General features: G+C 31.3%; 3 protein-coding genes and 1 pseudogene across 4 annotated transcripts; 2 read left to right on the top strand and 2 right to left on the bottom strand.

The window, feature by feature from the left end:
* Positions 1-200: 200 nt before the first annotated feature.
* LOC149496548 (putative WRKY transcription factor 53) lies at positions 201-1,921 on the top strand. The gene is made up of 3 exons (XM_089721221.1): positions 201-695; positions 798-926; positions 1,148-1,921. The coding sequence occupies exons 1-3, from the start codon at positions 421-423 to the stop codon at positions 1,686-1,688; spliced, it is 945 nt and encodes a 314-aa protein (XP_089577347.1). The 5' UTR covers positions 201-420; the 3' UTR covers positions 1,689-1,921.
* A 154-nt stretch (positions 1,922-2,075) lies between these two features.
* On the bottom strand, positions 2,076-4,029 carry LOC149496547 (UPF0481 protein At3g47200-like). Of its 2 annotated transcripts, none has more exons than XM_089721219.1 (2): positions 3,911-4,029; positions 2,076-3,668 (listed from the first exon to the last, which is right to left on the bottom strand). In XM_089721219.1, the coding sequence occupies exon 2, from the start codon at positions 3,666-3,668 to the stop codon at positions 2,259-2,261; it is 1,410 nt and encodes a 469-aa protein (XP_089577345.1). In that variant the 5' UTR covers positions 3,911-4,029; the 3' UTR covers positions 2,076-2,258. The 2 variants fall into 2 exon arrangements, with proteins under 2 accessions (XP_089577345.1, XP_089577344.1); XM_089721218.1 differs by having other exon boundaries at positions 2,076-3,682; positions 3,911-3,998.
* Positions 4,030-6,970: 2,941 nt separating this feature from the next.
* Positions 6,971-7,806, top strand: LOC149496546 (putative WRKY transcription factor 46; annotated as a pseudogene).
* A 61-nt stretch (positions 7,807-7,867) lies between these two features.
* On the bottom strand, positions 7,868-9,675 carry LOC149496545 (UPF0481 protein At3g47200-like). The gene is made up of 2 exons (XM_089722098.1): positions 9,552-9,675; positions 7,868-9,302 (listed from the first exon to the last, which is right to left on the bottom strand). Exon 2 carries the CDS (start codon positions 9,300-9,302, stop codon positions 7,929-7,931), a length of 1,374 nt encoding a protein of 457 aa, XP_089578224.1. The 5' UTR covers positions 9,552-9,675; the 3' UTR covers positions 7,868-7,928.
* Positions 9,676-9,946: the final 271 nt, after the last annotated feature.

Raw genomic sequence — 9,946 nt, 5'->3', positions numbered from 1 at the left:
TTGGTCATTGGTCATTGGTCACCTTTTTTGCATCTTTTGAAATAGTCAGCAATTGGGATATTTCTCTATCTCCATTTATTCAATTTTCATTTAATTCACCTAATTATGTCTATATAATATCCTATGTACTGAAGCAAAATAAAACAAAAAACTTTTGTTTTTTATTTTTATTTTTTCCCAAGTCAATATTTTCTATTTTCTCCTCTTTATATCTCCCATCTTCCTTACAACTTCCCCACTAAGAAAAAAGCCTTTCCCTTTCTTTGCATAGATATATACCTCGTCATTTCATATCTACTCTTACATTTGGAGTTTTGTCTGTTTTGATGACTGAAATCTTAAATTTGCTACTTCGTCTCGTTGTCTAGCTCGCTTCTTGTTGTTCGTTCTTGTCAATTTTTGTAAGTGGAAAACCATTCCATGGATCGGGAACAAAAGACTCTAATCAGTGAGCTTACTCAGGGGAAAGAGCACACAGAGCAGCTAAGGAAACATCTTACCTCTTTATCATCGCCTGAAACGCGTCAGTTTCTTGTTGAGAAAATACTTTCTTCTTATGAGAAAGCACTTTCCATTCTGAATTGGGAAACTAAACCTTCAATCAGTGCATTGGAATCACCACATTCCTGTGCTAATAGCAGCCCGAGAAGTGAGATCTCCGACCAAGAATTCCAGAGAGATGTTTACAAGAAGAGGTAAATATTTATGTATATAATAAGTTTATACTTGCATAGATATACCAAAGTTCGAGGTAAAATTTTGAACTGCATTGGAATTGGCTATGTTTGGATGCGCAGAAAGACACAACCCAGATGGACTGAACAAGTAAAGGTTTGTTCAGGGATGGGACTTGAAGGACCACTTGATGACGGTTATAACTGGAGAAAGTATGGCCAGAAAGATATTCTGGGAGCTAATTTTCCAAGGTAAAATAATGGGGGCAAACTTCAATAGCCCCTGGCCCTCCAAGCTGAGTCTTTAACTCTTTCCTGTTCTTATATTTATTATGATTTGAGTCAAGGAAGCAAACAGTAGTTTTCCATTCCACGAGATTCACACCAATTTTGACTTCTATAATCTTAAAATATCAAAATTTGAGTTTTCCAGACATCACACCACTTTCACTAAACGGCATGTTTTGTTGCAGAGGATACTATAGATGCACTCACCGTCACTCACAAGGTTGTTTAGCCACAAAACAAGTTCAGAGATCAGATCAAGACCCTACAATATTTGAAGTGACCTATAGAGGAAGGCACACATGTTTTCAAGCTGCTCGTTTAGCAGCTTCAATAAACGACAAGTCGCAACAAGGTGAGGATAATTGCTTAGTAGAACGACAGCAACAACACGAAGAAGGGAAGCCCAAGCTATTAAAAGAGATATCTTTCAACTACAGAGAAGGACTCAGTAAAAGCGACGACTTGGAAATATTTCCACCCTTTTCTCTCAATGAAGAAAATGATATTTTCAAGGAGTCCATAATGGAGAATGATTTCTTTGTTAATTTTTCACCTGCATTTATATCTCCGGCGACGTCGTCCGGCTTTGGAATAGACAACAATGCAAGAACGCCGGAATCTGATTCCGCTCCAACTTCAGTTACCAATTCGCCAATCGGAGATTGGGATCTTTCAATAGATAACGTGGATTTCGACTCCAATCTCCCTTTAGAATTATTTGCTTAATTATTATTAGGATTAATTTCATGATGTTGATGGGTCAGTGCTTGGAAAGAGAGATTAAGAGGAAGTTCTTGAGTCTCGGGTGGTGCCTTCCCAGAAAATTTTTCAGTTGATTAGGGAGTTTAATGACGAGTAGGTGTAACCCTTTTTTTATCAATTTGGCTTGTAAACTAATAGCAGATTGAAAATTAATTCGCTTGTGGACTGAAATAAATATTTAGAATCATTGAGCGCAATGGTCATTGTGAAAATTGAACTAAAAGTTTATGGCTTTAAATTTGGCAAATGCGGCCGATAAGGTAACTTACAGCTAAAACAGTAAGACTCTGCCCTTTTGATAGCTAAACAAAGAAATAAAAAGAAGGGAGGAGATGAAGGGAGCCGAAGCACTTTGCAATACAGATAAAGCAAACTCTTATTAGAATGTCAAAAGTTGGAAAACAAATACAAATCACAAACCGAGCAGAGTATTATTAAAGTAACATATACTATAATAAGAACATTAAAATATAATAACATCACCATAACAACATATTATAAGAACATCACTACAACAACATAAGCACACTGCACTTAAAATATACGACTGAGAGAGTATACAGATTGTATAAAAGTGAGAAATAGAAGTATAAGTGCTACAACAGTTCCAGTCCCTCTCCAGAGATTGCTAAAATATACACTTCTCATGATAGCCACAGTCTTAAACCAAGGATTCTCATAATGTTTATTAAGATCCACACTTACTCCATAGAAACAAGACCCAGATGTTGTAATTTCAAGACAAAGCTTATTCACCATCTTAGCCACTGATTTGTGCTCCCCAAGCAAATTAGTGATAATACCATTTTGAATAAGCAATTCCACATCTCTCTCAGTATCTACTAGAAAATCTAATATCAATATATACTCACATATGTAAGGATCATTTGGATAGTGACACTGCTCAAAAGCCATCAGATTTCTTACCAATCGTTCTGTGCCATCATGAACTTCAAATCTCGGCATTTTCAATTCTCCACTTTCAAATTTTATATCAAGGGGCCACGCCTTTTTATCCAACTTAAACTTGACTCCTGCCTCATTTAACTTTGTAGCACTATAAAGACTTTCAATACAAGCATCATTCTTTGACACTGGATGTTTGTAGGATCTTGATCTTCTAACCAAATCAGTCAAGTGCTTAGGTTTCTCCTCAATTTCTTTTCCTTCTACGCTTGTACTCTCATCGTCTTTGTGCTCTTTTTGACAGCAGAACCTATTCGAAATCCAAAACCCATAAAAAATGGAGAAGCAGTCGCAAGATCTATTCTTTTTATGATCGTCATCATCAATTCTTGGTGGAAGCAGGTAATCCAATAAGTTGGAGGACACGAGAGAAAGAAAACCAGAATTTCCAGTAGCAAATTCATATAAATCCTCAAGCACAAAATAAGGCAGCTGATTTTCAAGCAATATCAAATCTTCTAATATGCCATGTTCGCGCGATGGTTTCCCTAATATATAATCAGCTTTATATTTTTCTGTCGAAAGAAAATTCTCTCCTCTTCTCAAGAAAAATTCGATGATGAACACAGAATCCAATAGAATCAGTTTTACAAACATGTTGTGTTCAAATGACTCAAATGTGTGGTCGTAACAGTGACGGATTGTTTCTTCCCATTCTATAATTTTCTCTGCAAGAGCAGCCCAATTCTTACCAGTCCTTCTGCAGAATTCTGCCAAATATCTCAGTTTGTGCTTCTCCATTGGTTTCAACGATTTTTCATTGTGGTGAAAAGGGCCTATGGAAATCATTTGAGGAGTGTAGGCTGACGGATTTATAGCTCGAAGTTTTCTTGGAACTTTGTAGATACAAATTTCTGGCCATAAAGCTGGCTGCGATAGTAAATCCTCTAAGTTGTCTGGTATGTCAATGACTAATTGCTTTCTGCTTTCAGCTTTGACATCATTTGAATTATTACTTCCTGCACCATTCTGTCCCATCTGCCCAAGAACGCCTATTACATTTCAATTTTTTTTTTTTTTTTTAAATGTTAGCTAATTAACTCCATTTGGACACAAACACATCTTTTAACAAATAAAAAGAACTTTTGATAGGGAGAGATGAAAACTGATATACAACGACATGCATAAGAATTGGAAATCAAAGTTAATTCAAGGTTATCAATATAATGTTTCAGTACTGAAAAAAGAAAATGGCAAAATTTTCAGGAGAGTGTGCATACCTGAAGTGCAAGATCTTTGTCTGAAGCAGTGGTCTAGCTAGGAGTTGAAAGCACTCAGATTTTCTCCTTCAAAAGCGAAAAAAATTTGTTGGCCGCGTATTAGACACATACTCTCTTTGATTTTTCTTTTCTCCTTAATAATGCAACGCTATCCTATCCTTCCCACTAATTAAAGTTGATAATTGTATTTTCTTTATCAATCATGCATTTCATATTACTTTTGTTTTGTTTGTAAATAAGTTGATGGATAAGAAAATTAAAGTTTTTTCTTTAAAAAAATAATCTCGGTAATTTTTAAAAAATTCACCGTAGCAAAATTTTAACCGAATACTATCTCAATTTATATGTGAAAATACATGTTTATATATGAAAGGGAGGAGTCTGCAAACCTGAAGTGCAAGTAGTGTTTTGGCGATTGAAAGACAGATTTTATCCCTTCAAAAGCTACAAAAATGTGTTAGGTTTATTATATATAGTAGGGTGCATATTTTTCCAACCAATTTAAGACGAATGCTCTCTTTCACTCTTCTTTTCTCCTCGATAATGCAATCTGTCCTGTTCTAATATAGTACTCCGTCATCCGTTACACTTTAATATTAACAATTAAATATTTTATTTTATTTTAATTTACGTGTTTATTCAGGACTTTGAAACTATATAAATTATTATTTTTTTAATTTTACTCATATTTATAAGATGTTTTGTATCAAAAATTAGATGAATAGCTTTTAATTTTTAAGGACAATTTACACATTCTACTCTAGATTTTAAGAAATCAATATGTTTCATTCATTTTTTAATTTTTGTGAAAAAATTAAACTTCGCTGGAACTGAGAAAGCAATAAATTTGTAGTTCTACGTTGTTATTGACTAGTAATTGATTATATTTCATGTTTTGATCTCGCAGTACACTATAGTTAATTTTCCAAAGTAAAATATTGGTGGCAAACTTTAATAGCCCTCACCTTCTAACATAAGTCTTTAACTCTTTAATGTTCTTACATTTATTATGACTAGTTATTTTATGACGGGAGTGCCACGTGTACTTTACTAGTTTAACTTTTTTATTTTTAATTTACATAATATTTAAGTATAAATTTTTATTTAGATAAAAATAAAAATAATGATTTATTAATGTTGCATTTTATATATACAATGAAATATTGAACATGTATTTTATTATAATATCTAATTAAAAAGAAAATGATGTTTATGTTTCTCCCTCTTTAATATATATATATATATAATTTTATTGTTAATTAATTATAGAAAATCACTACAAATTTGCATTTATCATACCGCAAAATATTCTATAATTTGGCGATGTTATAACATTAATTTAATAAATCACGACTTACTCTGCATAGCTACCGTATAATATATGACTTTGATTTTCACATCAATTATTTTTATCGGATGAAGTTAAGCTGAAATTTTATCAATCGCATGTAATATTTTGGACCATGTCTTTGCATAGAATCCAAAAATCAAGTACTTAAAGTTCTCAACTACACATGAGAATCAATATGCAAAGTTGTAAATAATAATATTGGTAATAAAATGTACTTTATCAAGTTTAAAGAAGATATAAATGAGATTAAATTCAAAAATTACAAAGTCACACGTAAAAATATTTGAAAAAATATTAAAATTTTAAATGTCTAATTATCTTTATATCTATTAAAAAATATTTAAAAAAACATATCCAATTAAATTATAGAAAAATTAAATAAAATTCTATAAATTTCAAAAATAAAAGAATAAAATATTGAATGAAAATAGAGCTCTTGAATTTTCTTTTTATTTCATTTTTAATATAGAAAGGTTGAAAAAAAAAATAATAGCAAATTCAAATATTTATAGCATATTTTTTTCAAAAAAAATTCATTAGACTAAAAAAAATCTATTTTTTATATTAGTCAAATACTAGAATTTCATAATTCCATTGTTTTGTTAAATTTAAAAAATTTTAAAATACAATAATACGTAAATGATTCAAATAAGTGTACAACATCCTCTCTAAATTAAATTAAAGAGAAATAATATATTTTTAAAAATTATTTTAATTTCATTGTAATTAATTAATATAGTATAATAATAAAGTGTTTAGTCATATTTTAAAAAATTTAGAACATTATAAATTAATAAAATTTAAGTTCCACTTTCAATAGTTGAAATAAGGTTTTTGATTTACCTCCTAAAAAGTAATATAACATGAGAATATATGATTAAAAATAGAAAAAACTATTAATTATAAAAATCATTGGACAATATTTTCTCGAATTAAATGCATAAAAATCTAACTAAAAGGATATTTAAAAGTATAAATGAAATATATTTTTTTCAATTAAAAGGCAGTAAAAATAGAATAAAAAGGATCTTCAAAATGATAGATAGATTTATTTTCTCCAATTAAAATGCATAAAAAATTAATTAAAATGATATATCATGAATTTCAAATTAAACTAGGGTTACTTCAGGAAATCTAATAATTTCCTCCTCTATTCCCACGTGTATGTAGATTATAGATTGTAAATTTATTTTATTATCTATTAAGTTAAATAATAAATACATGAAGTATATAATATGTATTTTGCTCTAACATTTAATTTAAATCATAAAATGAATAAAATTAAAAACATATATAGTAAATAAAAGAATTTTTAATTTTCATGTATAGCCTTATTATATGACATTAAAATAATTAAAAAATAAAATATATTATTAATATATAGTTAACGTTAATTATCTATTAAGGATAATATTTAAAATAAAAATTTAATTGGTATGTGTTTAACTTTAATTATTTATTAAGCATAATAGTTTAAAAAATTAATTGATTATTAATAAAATTATTTTATAACATTTTAAATTTCATTAAACATATTATCGAAAATTTCATGATTTCCCTTCTCACTTTTATACATAAAATTATTTGATTTAAAGAACCAAAAAATATAACATTTCCATTCCACGATATTCACATCAATTTTGACTTTTATAATCTTAAAATATAAAATTCTGAGTTTTCCAGACACCACACCACATTCACTAAACGACATGTTTTGTTGCAGAGGATACCATAGATGCACTAACCGTCACTCACAAGGTTGTTTAGCCACAAAACAAGTTCAGAGATCAAATCAAGACCCTACAATATTTGAAGTGACCTATAGAGGAAGGCACACATGTTTTGAAGCTGGTTGTTTAGCAGCTTCAATAAACGACAAGTCGCAACAAGGTGAGGATAATTGCTCAATAGAACGACAGCAACAACACGAAGAAGTGAAGCCCAAGCTATTAAAAGAGATATCTTTCAACTACAGAGAAGACTCAGTAAAAGCGACGACTTGGAAATATTTCCAACATTTTCTCTCAGTGAAGAAAATGATATTTTCAAGAAGTCAATAATGGAGAATGATTTCTTTATTAATTTTTCACCTGCATTGATATCTCCGGCGACGTCGTCCGGCTTTGGAATAGACAATAATGCAAGAACGCCGGAATCTGATTCCGCTCCAACTTCAGTTACCAATTCGCCAATCGGAGATTGGGATCTTTCAATATGGATTCGACTCCAATCCCCCTTTAGAATTATTTGCTTAATTATTAATAGGATTAATTTTATGATGTTGATGGGTCAGTGCTTGGAAAGAGATATTAAAGGAAGTTCTTGAGTCTCGGGTGGTGCCTTCCCAGAAAATTTTTCAATTGATTAGGGAGTTCAGTGACGAGTAGGTGTAACCCTTTTTTTTATCAATTTGGCTTGTAAATTAGTAGTAGATTAAAAGTTAATTCGCTTGTGGACTGAAATAAATGTTTAGAATCATTAAGCGCAATGGTCATTATGAAAATTGAACTAGAAGTTTATGGCTTTAAATTTGGCAAATGCGACCGATAAGGTATAGCTAAACAAAGAAATAAAAAGAAGGGAGGAGATGAAGGAAGCCGAAGCACTTTGCAATGCAGATAAAGCAAACTCTTATTAGAATGTCAAAAGTTGGAAAACAAATACAAATCACAAACCGAGCAGACACTTACTAAGTGCTACAACAGTTCCAGCCCCTCTCCAGAGATTGCTAAAATATACACTTCTCATGCTAGCGCCAGTCTTAAACCAACAATTCTCATAATGTTTATTAAGATCCACACTTACTCCATAGAAACAAGACCCACGTGTTTTAATTTCAAGACAAAGCTTATTCACCATCTCAGCCACTGATTTGTGCTCCCCAAGCAAATTAGTGATAATACCATTTTGAATAAGCAATTCCACATCTCTCTCAGTATCTACTAGAAAATCTAATATCAATATATAGTCACATATGTAAGGATCATATGGATAGTGACACTGCTCAAAAGCCATCAGATTTCTTATCAATCGTTCTGTGCCATCTTCAATTTCAAATCTTGGCATTTTCAATTCTCCCCTTTCAAATTTTATATCAAGAGGCCACGCCTTTTTATCCATCTTAAACTTGACTCCTGCCTCGTGTAACTTTGTAGCATTATAAAGACTTTTAATACAAGCACCATTCTTTGACACTGGATCTGGATGTTTGCAGGATCTTGATCTTCTAATCAAATCAGTAAAGTGCTTAGGCTTCTCAATTTCTTTTCCTTCTGTCCTTGTATTTTCATCGTCTTTGTGCTCTTTTTGACAGCAGAACATATTCGAAATCCAAAACCCATAAAAAATGGAGAAGCAATCGCAAGTTTTATGCTTTTTATGAACATCATCATCAAGTTCCGGAGGATCCAGGTATTTCGATAAGTTGAACATCACGAGCCGACGAAAATCAGAATTTCCAGTAGCAAATTGATATAAATCCTCAAGCACAAAATAAGGCAGCTGATTTTCCAGCAATATCAAATCTTCTAATATGGCATCTTCGCGAGATGGTTTTCCTAATATATAATCAGCTTTATATTCTTCTGATTCTTCTGTTGTCTCTCTTTTCAAGAAAAATTCGATGATGAACACAGAATCCAATAGAATCATTCTTACAAACATGTTCTGTTCATACTGCTCAAATGTTTGGTCATAACAGTGACGGATTGTTAATTCGTATTCTCTAATTTTGTTTTCAAGCTCAACCCAAGTCTTGCCAGTCCTTCTGCAGAATTCTGCCAAATATCTCAGTTTTTGCTTCTCCATAGGTTTCAATGATTTTTGATTGTAGTGAAAAGGGCCTATGGAAATCATTTGAGGAGTGTAGGCTGACGGATTTATAGCTCGAAGTTTTCTTGGAACTCTGTAGATACAAATTTCTGGCCATAAAGCTGGCTGCGATAGTAAAGGCTCTAAGTTGTCTGGTATGTCAATGACTAATTGCTTTCTGCGTTCAGCTTCGACATCATTTGAATTACTTCCTTCACCATTCTGTCCCATCTGCCCAAGAACACGAAATATACTTCACATATATATTCTTTTTTAAAAAACTATTTGTTAATTAATTAACTACAGTTGCACACAACACATCTTTTTAGCAACCAAAAAGAACTTTTGACAGGGAGAGATCAAAACTGATATACAAGGACATGTATAAGAATTGGAAATCAAAGTTAATTCAAGGTTATCAATATTACATTTCAGTAATGAAAAAAAAAAAGGCAAAATTTTTCAGGAGAGTGTGCATACCTGAAGTGCAAGATCTTTGCCCGAAGTAGTGGTCTGGCTAGCAGTTGAAAGCACTCAGATTTTTATAGACGAATGCTCTCTTTGATTTTTCTGTTCTCATCAATAATGAAACGCTCTCTGGTCCTACCAATTAATTAATTAAATTTGATAATTGCGTTGCCTTTATCAGTCGTACCTTTTATATTAATTTCTTTTATTTGTAAATCAGTTGAAGGATAACAAAATTAAAGTTTTTTCTTAAAAAAATAAGGTAGTTTCAAAAGTGTATTTCTGGGTAATTTTTTAAAAACTCGCCGGTACAAAATTTTAACTCAATACTATCTCAATTTAAATATCTCAATTTAAATGTGAAAATACATGTTTATATGTGAAATGGAGGAGTGTGCAAACCTAAA

This window comes from Jatropha curcas, chromosome 5 (genome assembly GCF_041381405.1).
Source record: "Jatropha curcas cultivar XTBG-Jc1 chromosome 5, XTBG_Jcur_1.0, whole genome shotgun sequence".
Lineage (NCBI taxonomy): Eukaryota > Viridiplantae > Streptophyta > Magnoliopsida > Malpighiales > Euphorbiaceae > Jatropha > Jatropha curcas.
This window is presented reverse-complemented; position numbering and strand designations above follow the sequence as displayed.

Excerpts from the sequence above, each read along its gene's own strand:
- LOC149496547 (XM_089721219.1), bottom strand. The coding sequence starts at position 3,668 with ATGGGACAGAATGGTGCAGGAAGTAATAATTCAAATGATGTCAAAGCT.
- LOC149496545 (XM_089722098.1), bottom strand. The coding sequence starts at position 9,302 with ATGGGACAGAATGGTGAAGGAAGTAATTCAAATGATGTCGAAGCTGAA.
- LOC149496548 (XM_089721221.1), top strand. The coding sequence starts at position 421 with ATGGATCGGGAACAAAAGACTCTAATCAGTGAGCTTACTCAGGGGAAA. Across the intron at positions 696-797 it reads AGAGATGTTTACAAGAAGAG|AAAGACACAACCCAGATGGA; the intron begins GTAAATATTTAT and ends TTGGATGCGCAG. Across the intron at positions 927-1,147 it reads CTGGGAGCTAATTTTCCAAG|AGGATACTATAGATGCACTC; the intron begins GTAAAATAATGG and ends GTTTTGTTGCAG.